Source organism: Protobothrops mucrosquamatus, unplaced genomic scaffold (genome assembly GCF_001527695.2).
Source record: "Protobothrops mucrosquamatus isolate PMUCROS unplaced genomic scaffold, P.Mucros_1.0 scaffold100, whole genome shotgun sequence".
In the NCBI taxonomy this organism is placed as follows: domain Eukaryota; kingdom Metazoa; phylum Chordata; class Lepidosauria; order Squamata; family Viperidae; genus Protobothrops; species Protobothrops mucrosquamatus.
The window spans coordinates 128,992-154,597 of NW_015386473.1; the positions used below are offsets into that span (position 1 = coordinate 128,992).

The following is a 25,606-nucleotide window of genomic DNA, read 5'->3' on the forward strand; positions in this document are numbered from 1 at the left end:
CTGGCCTAGGGATTTTTAGCGGGGTTTTTTAAGGGTATTTTAAGGATAATTTTAATGATCGGCCTTCTTAAATATTTCCTTTTAATTCGGTTTTTAATATAGATATCATTGTATTTGTATTGTGGTTTTTATGAGGCTGTTAGCCGCCCTGAGTCCCATGAGGAGAAGGGCGGGGTACAAATTAAATTAATAATAATAAAAAAAATAATAATAAAAAAAGACTTTCAGATAGTCCTAAAGCAACTTGATGGTGCCTTAATAAGAAATATAGTCTATTAGTATGCAACTGTGGCATAAAATGTTGGAGAACTCAGGAAATAGTTCATACCATTAAAAACAAAACCCAATAATATATTTTGAGGGGTTCCTCTATGAGTTCAGCTACTGCCATTGCTTTTCAAGTTCAACACCTCAGGTTTTAAAAATATTTCACTACTTCTAGTTGGAAGAAACAGCTTTATTGTACAACAAGAAGGGTTGTTGCTATTGTTGTTGCTGCTGCTGTTTTTGAATTTCAAACCTTCCAAAGTCCAACAAGGCAAATGCAGAAGCTGAAACTTCAGCTGTGAGAAAGTGTTGGCCTGGACATTAATTACACTATTTGGCCTCACAAGTAGCCTTTTCAGCACAAAGAGATTAGAGAACAAATATGTGACATACTGTACCTTCTTCATTTGTTCTCGGTTTATGGTAGATAAAACGCTAGTGATAATACGAGGAGAAAGACCACGGAAAAGACCCATTTTCCCATCCACTTCCACAATATGCCTGGCTAGAGATAATAAATTACACTGAAGTTATTTCATCATGATTCTGCAAAATCCCTAACATTCAGATGACTGGATATCTATATATAATAATGCATGCTAGGATTTAAACTATTCACTGACACTAAGATGGTAAAAAGTATGAGAAAACCTTGCTTTTTCAACTATTATTTCAACTGTGATTTTAAGAATTACATTGGATTTTATAGTGTTAGGTCACAGTATGAAGATTCCTTTAACTCGTGCTTAGCTATGTGGTCTCCTTCCACCCAAAAGGATTAGATTATTATCTGCAAAAAATTTGAAAGGAATTTTATAGAGTTTAAGGTACTAAAAACTTCAGATGGTTGGAGAAAGAAGAAAAATGCCCTAATATGTTATAATGCTGCAATTGCTTACTATTATGCTTGCAAAACTAAAATTTAGCTAACATGAAAGTAAATTTTGTCCCCTAAATATGCCTTTTTTATGTTTATAAGAGAAACTGTTTCATTAAAACAAGTCTTCAAAATTATTATAAAATAGTATTATTTAAGAGTTCAATCATGTAATTATTTGACTTGGTTACATTATTCTCATTAGACCTACAGACAAATCTACTGTATGTATTTATTAGGATATGCTCACCATATGTAAAAAATCCCGGGAAGTAAAATACTTTTCTCCCCAGTAAATTTCTCCCAATAGTTGGAGGTAGGGGCTCATGTCCAACCTAAAAAAAAATGGAAAAAGTAACACCAGTTTCTTACAAGTATCTCCACCCAGTGAACTTTATCCATAGCTTTATAGCTCAGATAGGGGCCACTCCTTGTTACTCTCAACCCCTACTCTATTCACTTGTTTTTTAATTTCAAATCAATTCCTAGTGATTGCGTGGACTAGTCCCTGTAGTTTTCTTGCAAGATTTTCAGAAGTGGTTTACCATGGCTATCTTCCCAGGGTTGAGAGAGTGATTGGCCCAAAGTCATCCGGTTAGATTCATGTCTAAGGCAGGGATAGAACTCATGGTTTCCCAATTTCTAGCCTGGTGTGCATGCATGTATGCACACACACACACTTTATTTATAGGCCCAAAGTACTGGTAATTCTTTTGTGGTTTTTTTTTCTTTTTGCTAAGTGATATACTCAAGCCCAGACAATTTGGAAAAAAGAACACCAGACACATTATAATTCTATCTTTTGCATTGAATTAAATATTTCTGAACCAAAACACATTAATAAATATGCTTGAGAAGAACCACCAGTAGAAAAGCATCTTCTCTACCGTTCCAAAGGCAGGGAGGGATGCCTATTGCTATTATCTCATTGTTATTTGAAGCACTTAATCAAAAACAAAAGGATCACACTGCTACAGTAAATCTCAGGGCTCAAGGTAAAAGTGGCACTAAAACACCAGAAGAAAGCCATGGCAAACTACTTCGTATCATTCACCCACCCACACCAAATTACAATAACAGATCTGTTAGGATCTGTGAACTCCTCTTTTAATCCTCCCAAGATTAATCCTCCCCCAAAGTCCACCCAACTTAAAGCTGCCAAATTTTTTTTTTAAGACTTTTTGGAAGCAACTAGTCTAAGGAGCCAAATTCCTTTATGGTACCTGTGAAAGCACCAAAGAGGAACTGTAGGGAAATCGGCACCTCTTTCACAAAGCCAGCCCTTCATAACAAATCACCCACAGACCCCAGGAACAAGGAGTTAAGCATCCCCCAATAACTGTCTTCGTGGGGCGTCTCGCAGCTCAGCGGTCGCCCCTGAACTATTAGGGCTGCTACTCCGCTCCACAGGTTCCCACACACCTAACAAGCCATCTTCTGCCCTTCGAAACCTGCATTGGAGGATTGCCCCCAAACCGCACCTGCACCAGAAGCTTCACGTAGAGCAGCGGGTGGCTGAGCACCGTGAAACCAGCGCTCAGTGCCACGAAAAGAGCGTCCGCGCCTTCAGCCGGACCGGGTCCCATTCTCGGTCCGGCGGGAGTAATCCCAGGATTTACAGGGATGTCAGCCATTCCCCCCGCCCGCATCCAACCAGGAAGTGCTCTTCTGCGGTCACGTGTCCAGACGCTTTTGCGTCATCACATCTCCCAAAGCAAACGCCCTATCGCGTGGAGGAACTGGCTTGGCCCGGCCTCCTACGTAGAGACAAAAACATCTAGAAAGGCGAATGGCAAATCGGAACACGAAACGAGGGTACACTATCGCATTTCCATCCTCTTGCGAAGAGAACCGGAAGATTGTGTGTGTCGCTGTCTCGCAGGAGCGAGCTCGACCATGGGATCATTCTGTAATATTTACTCAGCTGAAAAGGAAGAGCAATCTCGTTCTCGTCTTACCCTTCCCCATACACCCCGCCCCCGGGTGGATTGCGAACTCTCCATAGGAAAGAAAGAAAGAAAGAAAGAAGGAAGGAAGGAAGGAAGGAAGGAAGGAAGGAAAGAAAGAAAGAAAGAAAGAAAGAAAGAAAGAAAGAACAATCCCTGCAGTATCTGCATTTTCCCGCGTCTGTCCTCCAAAGAGAGGAATGTATACTTCGTATCTTCTAATGTATTTGACTTGTATTTGGCCTTAGTATTCCAGCGAGCACTTATTTTTTTAATGAAAGTGATTTTTTTTTTCATGTCCTCTTTTGCAGACTGAAGCTACAGAGCAACGTGCTGCAAAATGATTTGCCTGGCGTCCCAGTTCCCCCTGCAAAGTTCCCCTTCGCTTGTGACAAAATCAAGTCTGGCGACTTGACCTCGTCCCTCGTTCGCACAAGTCTGGCTGACCTCGGAAGCTCCTCGCGGTCAGGACTGGCTCCTGGGAGCCCGCTTCCACTGGAGTGGAGACGTAAAACACACACGTCCGTTATAAGAAGCCGACGGGACACCAATTTTATTTTTTTTTTATTTTATTTTTTTGCCTAAGGTGCTTTTTCACGAGGCTACTGGACTTTTTCTTGTATTTTCTTTGAAGACGTTTCGCTTCTCACCCAAGAAGCTTCTTCAGCTCACAAGCTTCTTGGATGAGAAGCGAAACGTCTTCAAAGAAAAAACAAGAAAGTCCAGTTGCCTCGTGGAAAAGCACCTTGGGGATAACTATGACCTGGATGACTGAGAATCTCTATAGACATTTTTTTTGCCTGGATAATTTGTTCGAATTTGTTGAGTGCGTTTTGCCTTAGAGTGTTCATTGGCTCTGAACACTTGAACTGAAGCAGAGCTCCTGCCGCGCCGCCTGAAAATCACTGAAACTTCAGCCGCCTGGTGGTCCTTCGAATAACTCAGCTAAATTTGAACCCGCTCTTTGTCTACCTTCCTCTGTGTAGCATCGCTGAGGACTCGTAGGTTGTGACTTTGTGACATCGTGACTAAAGAGGGGAAGAAAAAGACTAGCAAGAACCATTTCTTTTAGTGTTTCTTAAAGTGTAGTCCAGCTCCCCCAAGACCCTCTCAGGGGTCTGCAAACATTATTTGTCAGATATTAAAGTCATCTGCAAATAATAAATAAATATACCTTTTCTTTTTTTTGTTAAAAATATTAGGTTTTTTTTTAAATGAAAAATAGTTACATTTAATAGTGTTTTATTTTTACATAACTCGATAAATATTTTATGAATGCATTGGTTTTACTTTTTAATAAATGTTTAATATACAGACAAAAGCTCTTTTAGGGTCTTCCATAATTCTTAAAAGTGCGAAGAGTCCTGGAGAGCAAAACATATAAGAATTAATGTTTTAAAGTAGTAAGACAGTATGTTAAAATGTTAATCTTTGCCCTAGACATCCCAGACTGATCCCTGAAGGACATCTGTAAAAACTGATTATATTTAACAATATAGAGACAGTGACATTTTTTTTGACATCTTCCCATTGCTTCCTGATTTAAGATAACTTGTTTGAAATATTGTTAGGATGGGGTTACATTGTTTACTATATAAGCTGTGAACTGCTAATGACATGCCTTCAAGGGAGAGTAACAACACCAGATATATTGTAGAAGAAATGTTGCATTTCACCACAAAAGGGGCAAGATGACAGCATAACACTGCTTGTATGAGAATTATTCACCATCTGTGTGCCGAAATCATGAGAGGGCTGTGATTAGCAGCATAGTAACAATATAGTAATAATGACAAGAAGCAATTGCTAGATCACACCATAGTGGACAATTTTCATCCAGTATCCATTCTTCCTTTTTTAGAGAAGGTTGTGAAGAAGGTGGTCATGAGGTGGCTTCAGTGGATAATTTGAATCTCACTTATCAGAATTCAGGCATGGGCATGGTCATGCTTTTGGATGAAGCAAAGTGGGGGTAATGCATCCATCCTGGCTCTTCTTGACCTCTTGGCAGTTTTTATACCATTAATATAATAGTATCCACCTGGATTGGCTCCATAGAGTCCGAGTGGGAGGCCCTATACTGTACTGATCATTTTCCTTTCTATGGGATTGATACTAATCAGTGTTGATTGGGAGTGAGCAGTCCACCCTCAGTCCCTGCTTTGTGGGTCCATAGGGTTTGATACTCTCTTCACTCCAGATTAACATCTATGAACATGAAGCTGTTGGGTGAGATCATCCATCACTATGGGATGAGCTTTCATCAGTATGCAGATAATAATCATAAATCTCCACACCCATTGAGCTAAGTAATGCTTTTGAAACTCTGTCTTGGTTCCTGGAGTCTGTGGGAGTTTGGATGGGGAGCAATAAGTCTCAACTGAATCCTGGCAAGACTGAGTGGCTTTGGGTTTCAAGGCCTTTCAGATCAGGGACTTTATCAACTTTAGTATTAGAGTAGACAGAACTGCTAGCAATCTGGAGGTCTTTTTGAACTCACAACTCCTGCTTGAGGAGAAGGTAAAAGTTGTGACTAAGAGGACCTTTGCACAAATTTGTGCTCCAGGTGCACTCATTCCTGAAATGGGAGGCTCTACTTACTAGTTGCATATGCCCAGGTCACCTCCCAAATAGACTATTGTAATGCGCTGTATACCTTGCTGCTCTTGAACAGTATCCAGAAGCTTCAAATGGTGCAAAATGCAACAGCGTGGGCAGTCATGTGTGCCCCTAGAACACACATTAGACCTCCACTCTGCAAGCTACATTGGTTACCAGTTGTGCTATGTATGTTCAATTAAAAATGCTGCTTTTGAATTTAAGACCCCATAATATGGGACTGGGTTATTTGAGGAACCACCTCTCCCTGGATACATCTATCTGTCCCATTAGGTCTGGCAGAAGGGGATGTTACAGGTCCCATCTGATGGAACCAGGAGACAACTTGGTTGAGAAGAGAAGAGAGAAGCAACTTGGAGAGAAGCAACTTGGAACTAAGGAGAAACTTCCTGACAGTTAGAACAATTAACCAATGGAACAACCTGCATCCAGAGGCGGTGAATGCTCCAACACTGGAAGTTTTTAAGAAGAGACTGGACAGCCATTTGTCTGAAATGGTGTAGGGTTCCTGCCTGAGCAGGGGGTTGGACTTGATGACCTCCAAGGTCCCTTCCAACTTTATTATTATTATTATAAGTCTTTTCTGTTGTGACACCTGCCCTTTGAAACATCATTTCCCCTGAAATGAGATCAGCCCCAACCCTCTTGAATGTCCAGAAACTTCTTAAAACATTTTTTTTTCTCCCAACAGGTTTGGTATTCCAGGGTAATGGGGATCCTATAAAATGGTTATATTGTATGTGACATTTTGCAGCAATCTCCTGTTTTTTTAATGTTATTGTTTTTAATTGTTACTTAATATTTGTTTTAATTAATTGTTTTATTGTACACTATCACGAATCACGTCAGTGAGGTGAGGTTATACAAATTTGATAAATAGCAATATATAATAGTAATAGAAACTATTAGCCATCCAAACCATATTTCCTCACCTTATTTCAGTTTTGGTTTACATTATAGACCAGTGATGGTGAACCTTTTAGAGACTGAGTGCCCAAACTGCAACCCAAACCCCACATATTTATCGCAAAGTGCCAGGCTGCATCAGCATTGTGGTGCCCTCAGAGGGGTGTGTGTGGTTGCATGCCCCACTGGGTGGGCGTGGCTGCAGTGGTCACAGCAGACTGGGTGAGTGTGGCTGGGGCCAGGGTGGCTGGGGCCAGTCCTCACCATCTCCGGGGCATCCCTGGGGGGCCAACTCCACTTGCTCACTCACTTCCTGTCCTGTCGCTTCCAAATGCCACATGCTCGCTACTCTGGTGAACTCTGCTGGGGCAACGGCGTGCGTGCCCACAGAGAGGGCTCTGAGTGCCACCTCTGGCACGCGTGCCATAGGTTTGCCATCACTGTTATAGACTATTGCTGCTCCATGATAGTTCTGTATCTGTCAGCCTGTCATTCCAATCTGCAAAATGGGAATAAGCATGTAATTTTCTTTTTGTAAACAGTTCTCAGCTCTTATGGTTACAGTTTTACTTTTCAGATTGTTAAGATTTAATTATTTCCCCATATTTTCATCTTACAATACAACTTCAATTAGAATGCATTGGTGCTTCTTTGTATACCTTATATATATTATGTTCCTATGTCATACCACTAATTTAAACCCTGGATTATTTTTTTAGTGTTCCTTATGAGTAGTTTCACTCTAAAAAAAAATCTTTTGTGTCAAAAATACTCACACAGTTCTGTTAGTGAACAATTCAATAATTAATGAATTGTCTGTCTATTCAGGCTATCATGTAAACAGTGTATAAACCTGAAATAGTCATATGATGCACCCCTGTGTTTGAAAGATTTAAATTTTCATGTATAAAATCAATGTCTGGATTTAAAAGATAAGCTGAAAAACCCTGTAAAAACCTATTTAATATATAGGCATGTATAGTCAATTCTGCAACATGGTTTGCCCCAGGCAAGCTCTTCTGGTGGCATTGGGTTTTATATAAATTTGACAAATAAATAAATGAAAGCTTAATAATATAAAAGAACCATATCCATGAATCAAGATAGAGCCAACGATAAATGAACAGAAAAGTTAAATGAATTATAATTAATACAAAATATCTTTTGTGAAACTCTGCATCTTGGTCCTTTCACTTACAGTTCTGCCCTCAGTACTTCCTCATACATTTTCTATTTATAGAAATATTTACAAGAAGCTTTTCTTGTCTCACAGTGAAAGAGACAATTTGTAGATTGTTCACTTGGTTATATAGTCCTATCAGTTTTTTTAATGGAGCTATTTCTCAGAAAAGTTCCAAGTAAGAGACCATAAAGAAGAATAAGGATGATGGAGGAGAAACAGAAGCTTCCAGAAACCTCAGTGGTCAACCTGGTGCATGTATTTGAGAACTTCAGGTACAAGGGATTTGGGGAGCTGTTGTAATGTCATGGTTGAAGGTCAGATATATAAGAGCTCAAATAGTGGAAGACTGAAATACAGGATTTATTATATTACCACTTAGGAGAAAATGCTTTGAAATATCCGTAAAAGTCAGAGAATTGTGGTTACACAAATGCAGCTTTCCTCTTTGGAAAAGTGTTATGATTATTTTTTCCTTGATGCCTTAAAACCCAAAACCATGGAGTGTAGACCTGCATAAAAGTTATTTAATAACTCAGGTATATGACCATAATAAAGGTTTGATATGAATGCTGTTTAATAATTAGGTTAGAATCAACCTTATTTAATTTTGAATTGGGCTTCCCTGCTATGAAAAAAGGTATATTCAATGTATTTTATTTTTTATGGTGTGGTTTCCAAATCTGTCCTAAATTTTCTGTTGCCTTATAATAGAACATTATATTTGGAAACTTTTTTTCTCATACTTGATGCTGAGATACTTTTATTTCTCAACTAACTAGAATTTGCCATGGAATTAGCTGGATTTTTAGTCTTTTTATTCAAATACTTTGCTCAGATTCTTTGAATATTCAGGAGAGAGAAAGAGAAAGAGGTCCAAGAACAACAACTATAATGATGTGCATGAAGAATGGGATAGCAAAGTTAATTCCTTTACTACCATCCAGTGGTTGCCTGGAGCTTTGTAAACTAGATTTGGTGTCCAGGTCAAACGGATTGTTGAAATTTTATTATATGACTTGGGAATCTCCATTTTTATGTATCTGGTTTGGCTGATCTGGAACCCTCTGAGTACATTTCTCTTGTTGATTGTGAACTATGGTTTGCTCTTTAAAGTGAAACTTTCTTCGATAAAAGGAAATAATTACTGGCCTTGGGAAAAGTTGAGGAAGCTTAAGTACGTTATGAAGATTGTGAAACAGAAAAGAGGATGTAGTTCTTGATAGTAACACTCAGTTTGTAAAAAGAAATGCAGCTTTATTTTTTGCATAGGCTGGTATTATCTATAACAGGGGTCCCCAACCCCCGGTCCATGGACTGGCACCGGCCTGCAGCATGCCAGCAACCGGGCCACGCAAACAAGCAAAGCCCCATCCATGGGATGCAGGCAGCACATGAAACTACCCTCCCTCTGGTCTGCGGAAAAATCTTTCTCCACAGAACCGGTCCCCGGTGCCCAAAAGGTTGGGGACCTTTGATCTATAAGAGACATAAACAGAAAATCTGATGACTACTTAGAGAGGAAGAAAGAGAGGAGAGTGTATTGCTGAGGATCTTACACCCCATATCTATGATTCTTTCATATTGTAAAGTTGCATTGGGAATTTGTTAGATTCGTTTCTTATGTTATTTAGCTACATTCTTTCATTTATTCAGAAGTAAGTCACAATACATGGCATCAAGTAAAACTTAGTTCTAAACTGGATAATGCCTCACTAAACTTGATGAGACTTAGGTTTGTATATAGATAATATAGACTCGTGCTTTAAACTAATGTAAACATTTCCTGGAATTAATAATCAATGTTATTAACTGCAAAAATGACATAATTTCAAATACAGATATTTATGAAATTACAGACATCAAAAGTGATATTAAATGGTGTTCTACATGCTACTTTCATTTAAATAATACCTGCTACAATGCATGTGGACATTATTACAATTATTTATATCCTACCTTTCAGCATAGAATCCTACCAGCACATATCTGTAATAATGACAGATTTCCATATCATGCCCTACATATTTTGCCTTAAAACATTAGAGACCCATCTGTAGTGCATCTCAGGGCTTAGCAATTTTTTCAGGTGTTAGATATTACTGCATGATATGAGGTGGGGGGGAGGGAGGGAACACAAGCAACCAATTAATTAATGGAAGTTTGCTGAGTGACTTTGGGCCAGTCACCCTCTGTCAGCCTATCCTTCTTCACAAAGTTGTTGTGGGGGGGAAAAGGAACGAAGTGGTGCTATCTATTAAATTTTGAACTCCTGAATAAAAATCTAGATATAACCAGATTTACTGTAAGCATGTCTACATATTTCCCCTCCCATTATGGCTCTCATGATAGGTCTGTGTTATAATGCGTTACGCAAGATTATTGAAGAGATTGAGGAAGGTCAATTTACTTATATAATGTTCAAGGGTTTCTGCAAATTTCATTTTGTATGATTAAAGAAACAACAGACATTTATGGCTTTTCTGTGCCAACTGGAGACTGGAGCTGTTTTTCTGAATTCTAGAACCCAAACAAGCTGGATGGGCTTCTCCTTGGATCACTATGAAAAGGATTGGATTACTTCTGCAGCCAAAGATCCAATCCACAAATAGACCAGAAACTCTTTGCAAAGTTGCATTATCAAGGATTATCAACAAAGAAGAAACAATAGCCTTTTTTGCTTTGTTCCCTTTTGATATCCAACAGTCAGTGGGTGAAATTTTCCTATCTTAGCGGCAGCATGATCTCATTCCTGCATATCATGACAAATCATAACTCTAGTTGCATGTTCAAAAGTAGTAACCCTCATGAATGAAGGCGAATATATGTGTGTCTCAGGATAACGTTGCAGGATCCAATCTGGGTCGTTCACCGGGACCTCAGAGGTTTTGCCTTCTGAACTTTTGGACTCGTGCTGGAGCCCATCCTCAGGGAACTTCTGTTTAGCAGTAGTAACCCTGTCTATGCTATTGGCCTCTATAACATTTCCTTGATGTTTAAATTCTAACCAAGTATTTAATTCTGCCTTTAAATGAATATTATTTAATTCTGCCTTTAAATGAATACTATTACACTGAATATGCATATTAACTTATATAAAGGCATACCTGCTTTGTTTTTGTTTTGGGCATCCCTTTACTTTATTTTGAAGAAGTAAATGAAACAGGACAAATTTCTAAAACCTTTGTTTTTCTGTGGACAGGCCCTGTTGCAGTCCTGAGAAAGAGCACATCCTTCCCCAATCTAGGTTACTAACAACTCCAAGTCCTATGGTACCTTCCATGCTGCCATTGGTGACAGGTGAAAGAGCCATCGGAGACATTAAGAAAGTTTCAGTTATACAGCCTGGACAGGTGCACTGTGACACAAAGTCTCTAGAGCAGCAACAGCAAGCTCCTAAAATGCTGCCTGTCAAATGTCTCAGCTCTTTTCGAGGAAAGATCACTGTCGGCAGTTGGAGGCCAAAACAAGTCTCAGATTCTCAGCCAAACTTCATCATGCAGTCTGGAAGCAGCAAGAATCAGGTAATAGGTTATACCAAGGCACTATTGATATTATGTACAGATTCTCATATTGTGATCCGCAATTTATGGATAGTCCATAAATATTCTTTGGATGCTGTGTAGAAAGGCTGTGGAACAATCAAGAATATTTTAACATTAGACATCAGGACAGTTTTGACCAAAATCAAATTATTGAGCTGTTTCATATTTGTATTGGTAATACTGTAATATTTGAAAAAAAAATGATATTCCACTATAAGTTATATACTGTAGGTGTCCTATTTTACAACAATTTATAAAAGGCTCATTGAAATTCACTAGAAATTTCAGATATTTCATGAAGGAAAACAATGATCATTGCTACTGAATTACTACATTGGTGATGCAGTCTCAAAAGTTGCCTATCATGGCTAAAGATATCTCTCTCTCTGAATCAAAATATTTTAAATGATTATGAATCATAGGTTTCCAAGCCTGTTTCTGCTTACTCTGTATTCGTAGGAAGCAGAGGAGAAAAAAATAGCTTTGGAGCTGCTGGAAACTGAACAGGCCTATGTGGTTCGCCTTCATCTTCTAGACCAGGTTGGTTGGCAGCAGCATTTCAGCTTTCTGATGTCCACTATCAAAAAGCTGAAAATAAACTACTTACCTGATTATTATTTTACTTAATAACAATGCATGAAGAGATAATAAAATTGCCTTGTGGATATTTTCATCCTGTACAACTCATTTTTTTAAAATTCAACAAATCCCAGATTTCTGTAGCAAGCAACCAGTTTTTAATACTTCAAAAATCCAAAAACTTGTCACAAAGTAAAAACAGAGCCCTTTCTGATATTCCACTGTCAAAGTAACTCCTAACTATTCTCCTAATGGAACTACATTGATTTGGAAAATTATATGAAAAATAAAAAGCCTATCTGTTTCTGTTCCAGATGACCTTTAATTACTATTATAGTAATTATAACTACTATAATATTATATTATAATGATAACAATTAGTACTTTAATTACCATAAGTCTAGAAAACGTTAACCCAGGTTATCTCTTTTTTTTTCTTTTATGTTGTGCTTTTAACATCTAGGTTTGCAGGGAGAGACCTTGTTGATTCTATTGATCTTACAGAAGTTTCTGCAACAGACTTTTGGGTTGAAAAGTGGGGCAAAGCATCACAATTAAAACTGTGTTTCTTTGTTGACTGGGAATGTTCTTTACAGGTTTTTTTCTCAGAGCTAATTAAAGAAGCCAAAACTACAAAGGCATTTCCGGAAGATGTAGTAAAAATGATCTTCTCTAATATCTCCTCCATTTACCAGTTCCATTCCCAGTTTTTCTTGCCAGAGCTGAAAAAGCGTATGGAAGGCTGGTAAGTTATGAAATCAGCCTGCTTGGTTTTTTTGCCCACTACTTTCCTGGAAAAATACAACAAATTTAATAGCTTGTGGAAAGCTAGCCTATTCAAGTAGTTTAAGCTTGAGTCACTGAGAGTTTTATCTGAAAACTTTGTCTAATCTTGAAAAACATGTTATGTATGGATAAAATAAAATAAACTGTTTATTTTTATATGTATATAAAATTTTATTAAGAATTTCAGTTATAATAGTTAAATCTAATACAAATTAAACTTAAAGAAAAGAGAACAGGAAGGAGTAAAAAGTGCAAGAAAAAAGAAAGAAAAGAAATAGAAAAGAATTTAATAAAGAGAAGACAAATATATCAAACGTGGCTTCCAGCCATCTTCACTCTCCCTTTTTTATGACTCTATAATCTCTTAATTTGAGGTAGAGTTGGGACAATTGGCTGGATACCCTTCTTGATACCCATGTGAAGTTTGCAGGAGATTTTTTTTCTTTGCACCCTAGAACAGAAATATCTGTCGCTACTTAAAATTGAACTCTCAACCTTCCAACTGGGAGGTGAACATCTTCACCACTAGGCCACCAGCTTCTCACACTTTCAATCTGCATCACAACAAGCACAAACAAATTTAGTGACTCTTGATCCCCTCTAAGATTATAAAGAATTATGTCTCCATTCCATTTCTTATCTCTCATCTAAACCAAATCTGTAAAACATCATCTTTTCAGTGCTGGTATCAGCAGAAAGTTCATAAAGGCTTGTCAGAAGTAACAATATATCTTGTTTTAACCTTGATCAAATAAACCAACTTTATATTCCTTCCTTTTACTTTTATCAGTATTAATATTTATTTCATTCAAATATTGTTGTAGCATTTGATTTTCTCTTAATTTCTTCTTTATCCCATTGCACAGAATTCTTCAAGTCTTTAAAAAGCTTCTTCCAATAAAAAAAATATATCCAGGTCATTTTCTTGGTTTGTCTTTTTATATTTCCCTTTTAAATTTTAAAACCTCAGCAAGTTTCCTTTGTAAATCCAGTAAAACATTCTTTTCTAAGTCCTTCTTTTGGCCTATCAGCTGTAAATACACTTTTGATATCATCTCTATCTTGTCAGATAAAATTTGTTCTACATACAGTATGTCATGTTTTCAACATCATCTTTTGGACATTGTCTATCCATTATTTCAGACAACGTTGATATTGTGACTTCTGTGTTCTGATTCTATTACTCAAAAATCTTCTTTAATATTTTTATTCTTATAATTTTCTGCATCATTTTACAGTTTTGTAAATGTTTCCTTTGCCTAAAACTTTAATCACCTCTAGTGTCAGTTTTTCAAATCAGGAAATTGCTTATCTTTGTTATGTCTTTTTAAAAACAAAACAATCTGTTTTCCATCATAAGATATTTGTTCTTTATAATTAATAACAAAATCTGATTGTAAAAATTTCACTATTTTAATTTTACCTGGACTTTTAGTCTATTTATAACTTTGTAAAATCAAAATCTTATTTGGTTTTTTCCTGTTTATTTCAGATTTGTTAAATTCTTAAGCTTATGGTTAACATTCTCTTTAATTCAGGATTAAAGGCAGTTGAAAACAATGTTTCATTGTTTTCATATTTGCTCTACCAAAGGTCTCTAATGGCTTAGAAATAGTTAATGAGAAATTTCTGAAAGTGATTAGAGGACGAGGTTTGCCAATTTAGTGTCCTTTAAAAAATTCAGCTTCCATTGTGAGCAAAATGGCTAATCCCATTGTTTTCTGGTGTTTAAACCCACAGAAAACCATTATTCTGCATTCTCTTTACAAGGAGCAATCATCTGGAGCACATGTGGACCATCTCCTGTCCTCTTTTTACTCATTGGTTCTTTGATCTTTGCTATGACCATCAGCTTTACTTTTATAGAACAATCTTCAGTATACCATATGTCCCTGAAAGGCTGACTAGCTGACTTTGTCTTGTTTTCACAGTAGGCAGAGAAAAGAATATTTTGACAAACAGCATTTTTAGAACATTGATACAAATGTATATTATTGATAATATTTTTATTTATTTAATGATTTATTCCATCATTTTGCATTCTTAAGTTCTATAAAAATAACATCCAGCAACAATTCACTTCTTATGAACATTCCTGTAATGTAATGCAATTCATTGATTGATTATGTGCCATCAAGTTGGCATTAATCCATCGTGACCGTTCAGATTTTCTCTAGGATGGAATGTAATAGGTAAGTTTTTTTAGTATTTACCGTGGCACTTTGTAGATTTTATTGATTTACATTACATTCTTATCCCTCCCTATTTATTTTGGTATGGCTTTCCTCTGAATAACCTTTAAGGCATACAACTCTGTAAGCTTCTGTTCTTAACCGAGCAAGTTTATGTCTGTTTTCAGAGAAATACCTGCTATCTTCAACTCTTGTTACAAGCTCTGAAAAGTGAAATACTGTAGTGGGTAATATAAAAGGTTTCAACAAAAGATAAAATCCAACACAGATCATTTATTGCCTATTTGAAATATATTTCAAACATATTCACCATCTGAATAGGTTTTTGCAATCTATTGTGATCATTTTTGCAGAAGAGAAAATCAGTACTGCTTTGCTGGGATATATTTTTCAAAATCAGAAAATTGCTTATTAAAAGATGGGTTATGTTCAGGTTATGAGTCATCATGTCAGTGATAGATGCAGCTGGATATTTCTCCAGGATTCCTAGTTTATTTTAGCTTTTTTTTGCAATTCTTGCTACAGGGATTCCAATCCCAGAATTGGGGATATCATCCAGAAAGTGGCTCCTTTCCTGAAGATGTATAGTGAATATGTGAAGAACTTTGACAAGGCAATGCATCTGATCACTGTGTGGTCGGAAAAAGCCTTGCCATTCCAGGAACTCATCTCAAACATTCAGGTGAAATGGTTTCAGAGCTCATTGTACAATTTGTTTTTTATTCAGATTGGTTTTAATTTGATTAGCTATATATTTGTTTAGGAATATAATCTAGTATGCATATATCTTGTCTGAAATTTCTGGGTTTATTGCTTTGAATATGAATATATATATATATATTCATACATACATACACAAAACATTTTCCATGTTCAAGAGCTACTAGATATTTAATCTTTCAGAAAGATAATAGTTTTTTTTCTTCTTTTCTCCATGGAATTAGGAAAGAAACTTCTGTTAGTATTAACAGTAGTTTTCTAAATCTATTCTCTTTGTGCATGTATGATGTTAATCCTTTTCTACTCAATAGGATTCTTCCAGAGAGTCCCTTTATATCAATTACACTTCAAAACAATTTACAATAATTCAAATTATCTTTTCCTTGGCACCAATTCATTGCTTTTTTTTTTTTAAAAAAGAAGAAATTGTTACATGTGTTTGTGGGAGAATTGTTGTTTGTAGGGAGGAATGACTAAGCCTTCCTTCCACAATTGTGTGTCTTCCCTTTTTGGCTGTGTTCTTCAAAAAACAACAACAAAAAAACAGTCTCCTGGCTGAAAACTTGCCTTGGTCATGATGCTCTAGAAGAAGAGATATTATTTTTTCTTTTCTAACAATCACCTACAATCAAAATATATGGGAGATAGGCCAGGGCTATAGGAGCTATACATAGCATCAGAGAATGAGCCTGCTCATAGGCATGAAGAGTACCTTGAGGTGGTGGCTCCCACCTAGATTGGTACTGTTTGACTGTTGACTTTCTGATAGGGAAAGATGAGGATGAAGTGAAGTTTATTCAGGAGCTGTTTTCCCTTTCATCAAAAGGAGCAAGGCTTTAGAGTGGAAACAGAGCCTCTGTAGTCAAGATAGAAAGGTTGTGTATGTGTATGTATATGCATGGATACTAATGAATCCTTCATTGTCCTGGTTTTGCTTTCTTTTTCTCTTATTGTTATGATCCTGCACAGAAACAGGAAGTATCGGCTAATTTAACCTTGCAGCATCACATGTTGGAACCAATACAGAGAATTCCCAGATATGAACTCCTCCTGAAGGATTATATTCAAAAACTACCTTTGGAATCACCAGACAAGGAAGATGCACAGAGTAAAAGTTTTGCTTTGGTTCCTTCTTTTAGAATGGGAGAAAAAAAAGTGAGAGAAAAGTGATCAATCTTGCCTTTGAAATGATGCCTTCTGGTCTCCTTACTGAATGATTTTAGATGTTCATGGTACTGGTGCTCTTTTTAATATACCATAGTTTGTCCAAACTATTCCTCTGTTGCTCAGTGTCACAATTGCTAGTATAGTATTGGGCATGAACTAACTGTATAAAAGAATTGTAAGAATACTATTATTTCTTGCAGAAGCTTTGGAAATGATTTTCACAGCAGCCAAACATTCTAATGTTGCCATCGCTGAAATGGTGAGTGTCCAGCTGATTAATTATGTCATTCTCCTTCACTATAGGCAGGTATCTCAATAGTCGAGTTTCTGTTTCCCATTTTGTGAATCTTTATTCCCTTGCTACTGCAGGAAAGACTCCAGAACCTATGGGAAGTATATCACAGGCTAGGCCTTGATGATGACATTGTTGATCCTTCTAATGAATTTATTAAAGAAGGACCCATTCAGAAAATCTCTTTCCGGTTCAACAGTACCTCAGAGAGATATCTGTTCCTGGTGAGATATTTTTATTTTATTTATTTATTTCTTAAATTTATTCACCGCCTATCTTGCTGTGGGGCTACTCTAGCCGGCTTATTTATTAGGTGTAAAGTGATGGAGCAGGAAGATTGTATCAAGTTGCCGATGCTAATGACTGCAGTGATTTACAATCATAATTCCAGGCTCAATTGTGGTCATCAGTCAAGGACTACCTGTAAAAGAATGCACTGATTAGGATCATTGGTGATAAATATTTTCCTGAGGTGTACAGACATAGTCTGAAAAATGATTGCAAATATTGTTATAATTATTGTTGTGATTGTTATGTAAATATCAGCTTAGCTTAATTTACTGGAAAGGGTAAGAAAGAAATTGAAGATTGTCTCACTTTGATTTTCTTGTTTATAAGAGGGTGCAGAGAGAAACTCTATTAGGCTTTCAAGTTGTTGCTATTAAATAATAGAGTTTCTGTAGTCCTTGTGATGTCTGTTTCCTGACCTCTCTTAACACTGAAGTGATGACACAAGGTCTATAGAAAGAAAGGGATTATGTTTTTATTCAGTCTTTTATTAATAGCAATTCCTTCTGCTTTTGTTCAACTTTCTTTGTACATAGTGTGTATTTGTGGGTTTGTTTTGTTTTTGCAACTTTTAGTTTAATAACCTGCTATTGTACTGTGTACCAAAAGTCATTCAAGTGGGTGCCGAATTTCAAGTGCGCCACCGGATTGATGTCAATGGCATGAAGGTCAGAAAATTTCATTGTCTATTTATTTATTTATTCAAGTCAATTTGGAAAACAGCTGTGATGACTTTTATGGAAGTTTCCTTTGAGTAAGGTTGGATAGAGTTGCAACTAGGGCAGAAAATTCAAGAATTCAAAAGAGAGAAGAGAGAGAAGAGACAGAGAGAATGAGAGAGAGAGACCCCAAAACAAGTGAACTGATAGGTAGGGCTTTGCAGATTTTGAAGATAACTCTGCTTTAAAGCAGGGGTTTTTAAAAGTTTTTATACTACAGAATCTCTTAGTTTAAAATACTTCCCAGAGCCCCTGATCAAGAGGCAAAACTAGTGGCAGAAAATTGGTTGTGTTTGAGTGAACTTAGTTTCTCATGGAACTTCATCAAGTTGTCATGGAGAACATAGTTTGAAAAGTCCTACTTTAGAAAATGCAGGGATTGCTAGTCAACACCTCTCTGCAACTCCTTAAAGCAATGAAGTCTTTTCCTTAGGATCACTCAGCTATGCTATACATTTCTTGCATACTATCATAGCTTAAATTGTATATGACTGAATGAGCCCTATGAAGTAAATTAGTATTTACTTTCATTTCAGTGCTCTGTTTTTTTTCTTTTAGGTTCGAGAACTAAATGATGTACAGTTTCCTCATGCTTTCCTTGTGTCAGGAAAGCAGCGCACCCTAGAGCTGCAAGCTAGGTATTTAAGCCAGAAATGTAGCTCTTTTTGATTCTAGCAAAAGAACATAAACTCTGCCTCTCCAATAAATGGCATCTCTTTCTCTGCAGGTCCCAGGAGGAGATGAATGTCTGGATTAAGGTAGCCATTGATGCAATTTGTTTTTTTTAAAGCTTAGGGAGCATTCTGGCCAGTCAGGAAACCAAAATCCTCTCAGTAAGTATAATGGGTTATGAGAATAACCTTGAGAGAAGAGGAAGAAGATCTGCAACCTAATCAGTAGTCTCATAAGAGAAATCTGGATTGAAAGCATGAATGGGATGGGGATATTTTTTCAGAATTTTTTCTCCCTAGTTCTCTGAAATTACAGAAAGGGGGGGGGCAGAATTTGGAAGCTAGATTGCTCTTGAGATATAAAATCTCAGAGAACAAACCTTCACCCTTATCCTACACCTGAGCTACACCTGAGATATTCACCACTATTGCAAATATAAAATCTCCTTTAAGTCAGACTTCATAGACATATCATTGTAGTTTTCTGAACAGCAATGTAGAAGTGACTTATTATTGAGATCTCTCTCTCTCTCTCTCTCTCTCTCTCTCTCTCTCATTTCCCAACTTTGGTATTTCTTAAGTGTTCTCTCATCCAAATCCTAACCATGTCCTTCCCTATTTAGCTTTTCAAGATTAAATAAGGTCAGTTTGATGCTACCACATAGCTATGCCTTAAGAAGAGACCCACAATTGATGCAGTATCCTTCAATATAGAAGGTACTGATGCTGGTAATTTGTAATTTTGACAGCCAGATCAAGATTTTTGGGAACCCCCATAGAGACCGTTAGTGACTCAAACACATTATGTGATGGGGCAGCTCTACGCATTTACAGGGAAATCAATTTCATTCACCTATAAAATGAGTAAAAGAGTTGAGAGCAGAAAGCTCTACAAGGAATTTAAACCAAGGCTGGGGAAGGTTTTAGAACTTCCCCCTTTATTCTTAAAATCCCCCACCCATATACACTCATGTATAAATCCACTCATGCTTCATCTTTGATTAGGCCAGTCTTAGATTTTCAACAGATAGGAGCTGCTATTCGCACATGTAAATTGAAACTAAAATCCTTCTTTTCAAAAATATTTTCTTCCTCCCTCCCAGACCTTCCAGTCTGCCATCAACAAGAAAGAAAAGAGGAGCGAAACCTTCAAGGCTGCAAGCCAAGGGCAAGAAGCAGAGACACCAGACTCCAGTGTAAATCTCCAGTTACACACCTATTGTGACGCTACCCCATTTGCACTTTAGAGCTACCAATATTCATTTCCTCTTTTAAAACCATGAGCTCATTTTCCAAAGATCATACCTATGTAAATGTACAAAGACCTTAAAAGTCTCTGATAAACAAAGGAGAAGGGGAGATGTACAGAAAACACATCTAACAAAATTCTGTCAGTATGTTGTAGCTGTCAGAAGTAGACAGCAGTTTCACATTTATTCTACTCAAGCTACTTTTGAATTGAGGCTGTCACTTTCTGTGGGGCCAGAGGTTGACTGAAAGGGTGGCTTGATTCAGAGTCTCTTTTCTTGCAGCAGGGCCAGTCACAAGAGCTGGGCAAATGGGCTCCTCAGTGGGTAAGAGACAAGCTGGTCACCATGTGCATGCGCTGCAGAGAGCCGTTCAATGCTATCACACGCAGAAGGCATCACTGCCGAGCTTGTGGCTATGTGAGTGAGTTTATTTGTTCTCTCCCCCCCCATTATTTTTGGTACAGAACAATCAAGATAACTGATAGCTCCTTGTTGATCTGAAGAGCAAGTACTAAGAACAAGGGTGATTATGGCTAGTGCAATGGCAAACCTGAAAAACCTTGCCAAGAAAACTGCAGGGACTTGTCCGATCAGTCTCCAAGAATTGGATACAATGAACTTTTTTTAAAAAATAACTCACCACATTCAACCTTCTCCAAACCTGTGTTTTTTCTCCTGGAGGCAGGTGGTGTGTGCCCGGTGTTCTGAATACAAGGTTGAATTGCAATATGACAAGAATGGACTCAGACGAGTCTGTGCGGAATGCTATGCCTTCCTAAAAGGGAATTTGCTGCCCGTCGAGCAGCATGGGAAGCCCAAAGGCATTCTGGAGGTGAGGGAACAGCAGAGTTGGAAAGTCTGCTTCTTCTCTTTCTCAGGCTTGTTTCTTGGTCTGTTGATAACTTGACTTTCTGGGTAGGAATTTTGTTAACTGCAATGATTTCACTGTTGTCACTTTGAAAGTACTTATCTAGCAAGCACTTCCCCATCAACATTATCTACACAGAAGCATGCATACATAGCCATCATGTTCTTTCCCTTCAGGTAAGCAACATTATGCAGCATAGAAAGGAGAGAAATAGAGAAGAGCCAAAGAAATTAAAAGCCTGAGATACAAGGGCGGGGGGTGGGGGGAAGGAAACATAGCTAAAGCTACTTTACACTAAGTTCATTTAGTCTAAGTCTCCATACTTTTCTGTCTTTTCCAATAATCTTGGCTTCCATCAGGAGCATACCTCTCCCCACCTCCATTTGTATGTATTGTTTATAATTGCATATTTATCCATTGCTTGTTATTTATATCGCCTTTTGTTCTTTAAACATCTCACTTCTTTGTCATCAAAGCCAAATATGACTTCCTCAGACTCTCATCTCTTCTTGAGCCCTTCACTCTTCTTTCATAGGGTTCTTTCATTAGTCTTTCTTTACTTATGACCAAACCACCTCAATATACTGTATCTACTTGCAGATAAGCTCATCTGTGGATCAGCCAACCTTCAGGTTTTTTGGTTCCCCCCCCAATTATATTCTGAAGGGCCTCTTTGTTTTCATATTTGTATCGATAATTTTTTCCCAGAACAGATTCTGTTTTAAATTTTCACAACTGACTTACCTCCAGGTGGCACATTTTTCATGGTACTTGAAATGAGGGCCAGATTTATTTGTGGATGGGCTTGCCAGTGAATATGTATAGATACTTTTAAAAAGCATCGCCATGTATAGTTGCAGATCTGCAAATAAATTGAACTCAATTTTAGGCTGTATTTTGGAATCTAAAATTCATGCCTTACCCACAAGTATATATGGTATTTCTTTCATGCTTGTCACTCATTGCTGTATTCAGCCTATCACTCCTACTCCTACTTCTATCACCTTTTTATCAACATTTGCATGTTTTCAGATTTCTCAATTGCAGTGAACATCCTACCGTGGTAGAGAAATATATTGCTCTATTTTTCACAGTTTATAGATCATTTGCAATTGTTCACTCCATTTTCCTTGGCAAACTCAATCACTATAGGCTTCAATAAATTACCTTTCAAATCCATACTTCTTGTTGTATCTAATATTTGCTACAGACATTTGAGTTGTCAACTAACAATTATGGTATTGTGTGCCTACAAAAATTTATCCAGGAATACATTAAGCAACAAAAAGGACATCACAGATTCTTGCCTTCCCCTCTGTTCGATGTTGAACACTTGTTATGCATTCCATTTGTTCTCAGTCTTTATTTATATCATATACCACTGTAATTACAGTCAATCAAACTTCAATTTGATATTTGCACAAAACGTTGAAGCATATTGACTTTATCATGTGCTCTGTCTATATTACAAATAGAGAACAAATTTTGTTTCTCACATTCATACATTTTTCAATGAACTTCTGAAGAGTAAGAATCTTGGTTCGGTACATTTCTTGCTAGATATACTGTAAAGCCACACTCCAGTTCCCAAATATTGTTTATTGTCATCTCTTGTACTGTAATCTTCTGATCAGAATTGTCTTCCCAGGCATATTTAACAAACAAACCTGTATAGGTTTTACATTCACACTTGCTACTTTCCCCTTTTTATAGAGGAACGATAATGGCATTCTTCCATGATCACAAACAGATACTAACTTTTCACATGTTAAACAAGTCACACAGCCATGCCATAAAAACCCCATCTGTATTTTTTACATTTTTAAATAAATAAATTTTCCATTTGCACCATCTTTACCTACAACCTTACAATTTGTCAATGCGACTGCAGCATTTATGACTTTTTTCACCAGTTTTTTCTTGGACAATAACATTTGTAACATTCTTTCCAATTTCACTCTTCAACATACCTCTATCATTCCCATATATAGTACATGGTTAAAATACTCTTTCCAGGACTGTCTCACTCCAAAATCACTTCATCATTGTTAACTGCTACAGACTTCTTATTTAGCTTTTTTTATCGCTTTCAGAACATTTTTTTTTATTTCCATCAAAAATTGCTGTGCATTTCCTTTGCCTCTTTTAAAGGTTGTGTGCTCTCTATAACTATATTCTTTGTAAATATTGTTTCTCTACATAGACATTATACAAATACCTTTTATCTTCATTTCTTGCAGCACTAATTCTATTATATGCTTTTTTCTTCATTCATGGCCTTTTTCACTTTCCGCTGCCATCAAGCATCCTTTTTAATAATTATCATTACCATATTCCACAGATTTCCTTGGGACCCAGTAACATATTTCTTTTCATTTTGTATCAAGTAGCTTCAATATCCTCTTTTTCACATCCACTTTCCATTATTTCTATTGAAAGATTAATCTATTCTCGAATACGTTTTTTAGAAGATTCATTCTCCCATTATCACTAGAGCCTACTAATATGCAGCTATCAACAACCTATGAATGCAAACTTCCTTATGCAACAACCTAAACAACATCAGTTCATACTTTCTGACATGTACAGGTAGTCCTTGGTTAACAATGGGAATTGGGACCAGAATTTCTACCGCTCAGTGACACAATCATAAAGCATGATGTCACATGACCATGATAGTTTCAGCTGAATGAAATCTCCATGTTCAGAGGACAAGAAACCTTTTGGGTAGGAGCTATTAATAATGATGTTAACCATTTGTTTAATTGGCAGAAAGAATCAGCAGAAATATCAGGCCAGAGCCTGATATGCAGTTTTCTGCAGCTGATGGATAAGAATGGAAAAGGGAGCATGCGTGGCTGGTTTGTGATCCCACAAGATGATCCACTGGTGTTGTATATTTATGCTGCACCTCAGGTATGTGTTTGCATAGAGTTTAATATGAAGGAAATTAATAAGGCTTACAAATGAGCTGTTTCCCATCTTCTAGAACCCTCCCCTTTAATAATTAATTATTTCATAATATCAAGCTTGGGTTTATAAGAACATAGAAATTAGTGACAGGAGAAGTTCTCCATTCCAAACTAGCTGTAAGATGTGGTTGTGAATATTTTTCAGCTTCTCCCTTCTCCCACCATTTCCATCAGCATCGTCTCAGAAAATATATTAGATGGATTAATATGCTCAGGGCGATGTATATATCATTTGTTTCATTGTTTTCCCCATAACAGGGATCCCGTGAAGTAGGTTGGAACTGAAAGATGGTGACTAGTTTAAATGCACTCTAGGGGCTTCTATTGCTAAGGGTAGACCTGAGCCCGGGACTCCACAAACTTAAATATTATTTAACTATTCTTCTTACAGAAGCCTTCATCCTTCCCAGTGATTTTTCACTTCTGGAAGGAAATCATCCCACCCCAGCCTGACAATTTCACATGTTTTGTTGTCACCAAGGCAGGGAAGGTTGAATTTCTTTAGTCCGCTGAGAAGAAAAGCAGTAAGAAGTAGAGAGTCCAAGCTGAGCCATGTGCTGAGGTTTGACATGACCCAGGAAGTAATTGATGAGAAACCAAGGTAGAAATCAGAATATAAGACAGGCAGGATGCACATGATCCCAGCACAAACAAGAAGGCTTTCTATGTTTCTGTTCTGCCAAGGAATTTAATATATAGTTCTGCTTAGCCAAATATACTTCAGAGAGGATTGAAAAATCCAAGTTCTAGCTTTGGGAGTTCCTGATCTTGAATAGAAAAATTGAATAGACAGGAATGAAGTAAGCAATTGTTTTATTTATTTTATTTATTTATTACATTTATATGACTGCCCATCTCATAAAAAATTACTCTAGGCAGTATACAACAATTTTACTTAACTTTTCCCTACTTAAGCAATAGCAGCCTCTTGAGGCTGTTTTTGGTAAAACAAAATAAACTAAGTTAACCCTGGACAACTATGGACAAAACTAGTTTGGGCTTTTAGTAGTACAGAATTATACCAGTTTGATGATCACTTTGTTGAGATATGAAATTAGTTATGGGATATTTGAAAATAACTGTATTTGGACCCTTTCCTTCACCTGACCCAGGATGTCAAAGCCTATGCCTCTATCCCCCTGTTGGGTTACCATGTCAAGGAGCCATATCAGAATAATCCCCGTCACATCTTCCAGTTGGTACAATCCAAACAGACCTATACCCTGGTTGCTGAAACTGAAGAACTGAAGCAGCGCTGGATGAAAGCCATTGAACAGTCAGCCAGGGGGGGAGAAGAAGAAGAAGATTCATGTGATGAACTGGAATAATTCAATCTCCTTGTGAGGCTGTTACATACTCTGGACTGCCATTGTAATAAGCACCGAATCTGTGTTTTAAATACATTCATATTTTTTCAGTTATTACTTTGCAGTGGTTGCAAATCATAACATTTTTGTCTAGTTGAGATTTTCTTGGCTTACTGGTGAACTATTTAAGTCATAGTAATTGTTGATTTGTCATTTACATTTGCAAACTTGTACTGATAGACTGTCCTGTTCATGTACATATTACATGCTGGTACAAATAATACTTCCTATTCATACATAGACCTTTTTTTTTATCTACAGCTATGTCAGGGAAATTATTCTCTGATCAGAGATTCTGACACTGAAGTGTCCTTCCTTCCATCTATAAAAGAAAGGTCAATGGGATCTTTATCCCAATTCCACCTACAAAATATAACCTGTGACAGGATCGACCT

At 37.1% G+C, this 25,606-nt stretch overlaps 2 protein-coding genes across 2 annotated transcripts in view; one reads left to right on the forward strand and one right to left on the reverse strand.

The window, feature by feature from the left end:
• Positions 1-4,079, reverse strand: part of MTCH1 (mitochondrial carrier 1) — a 17,935-nt gene extending 13,856 nt beyond the window's left edge. Inside the window, exons 1-4 of the mRNA XM_015812597.2 lie at positions 4,063-4,079; positions 2,626-2,812; positions 1,395-1,479; positions 666-772 (exon numbers count right to left, since the gene is read on the reverse strand). Of these exons, the coding sequence (XP_015668083.2) occupies positions 666-772; positions 1,395-1,479; positions 2,626-2,812; positions 4,063-4,079 (396 nt within the window). The remainder of the gene's footprint in view (positions 1-665; positions 773-1,394; positions 1,480-2,625; positions 2,813-4,062) is intronic.
• Positions 4,080-7,937: 3,858 nt separating this feature from the next.
• FGD2 (FYVE, RhoGEF and PH domain containing 2) lies at positions 7,938-25,172 on the forward strand. Its single transcript, XM_015812605.1, has 16 exons — positions 7,938-8,070; positions 10,998-11,319; positions 11,800-11,880; positions 12,516-12,664; positions 15,423-15,579; positions 16,587-16,725; positions 16,985-17,043; positions 17,154-17,300; positions 17,940-18,032; positions 18,642-18,721; positions 18,811-18,841; positions 19,858-19,950; positions 20,287-20,421; positions 20,690-20,836; positions 23,645-23,788; positions 24,957-25,172. The coding sequence occupies exons 1-16, from the start codon at positions 8,000-8,002 to the stop codon at positions 25,170-25,172; spliced, it is 2,064 nt and encodes a 687-aa protein (XP_015668091.1). The 5' UTR covers positions 7,938-7,999.
• Positions 25,173-25,606: the final 434 nt, after the last annotated feature.

What these genes read in the sequence shown, in the direction of transcription:
- FGD2 (XM_015812605.1), top strand. Translation starts at nt 8,000, where the DNA reads ATGATGGAGGAGAAACAGAAGCTTCCAGAAACCTCAGTGGTCAACCTG. An exon ending in ATGTTGCCATCGCTGAAATG is followed by an intron (nt 17,044 to 17,153) that starts GTGAGTGTCCAG and finishes TTGCTACTGCAG; the next exon opens with GAAAGACTCCAGAACCTATG. An exon ending in TTGATGTCAATGGCATGAAG is followed by an intron (nt 18,033 to 18,641) that starts GTCAGAAAATTT and finishes TTTTTCTTTTAG; the next exon opens with GTTCGAGAACTAAATGATGT.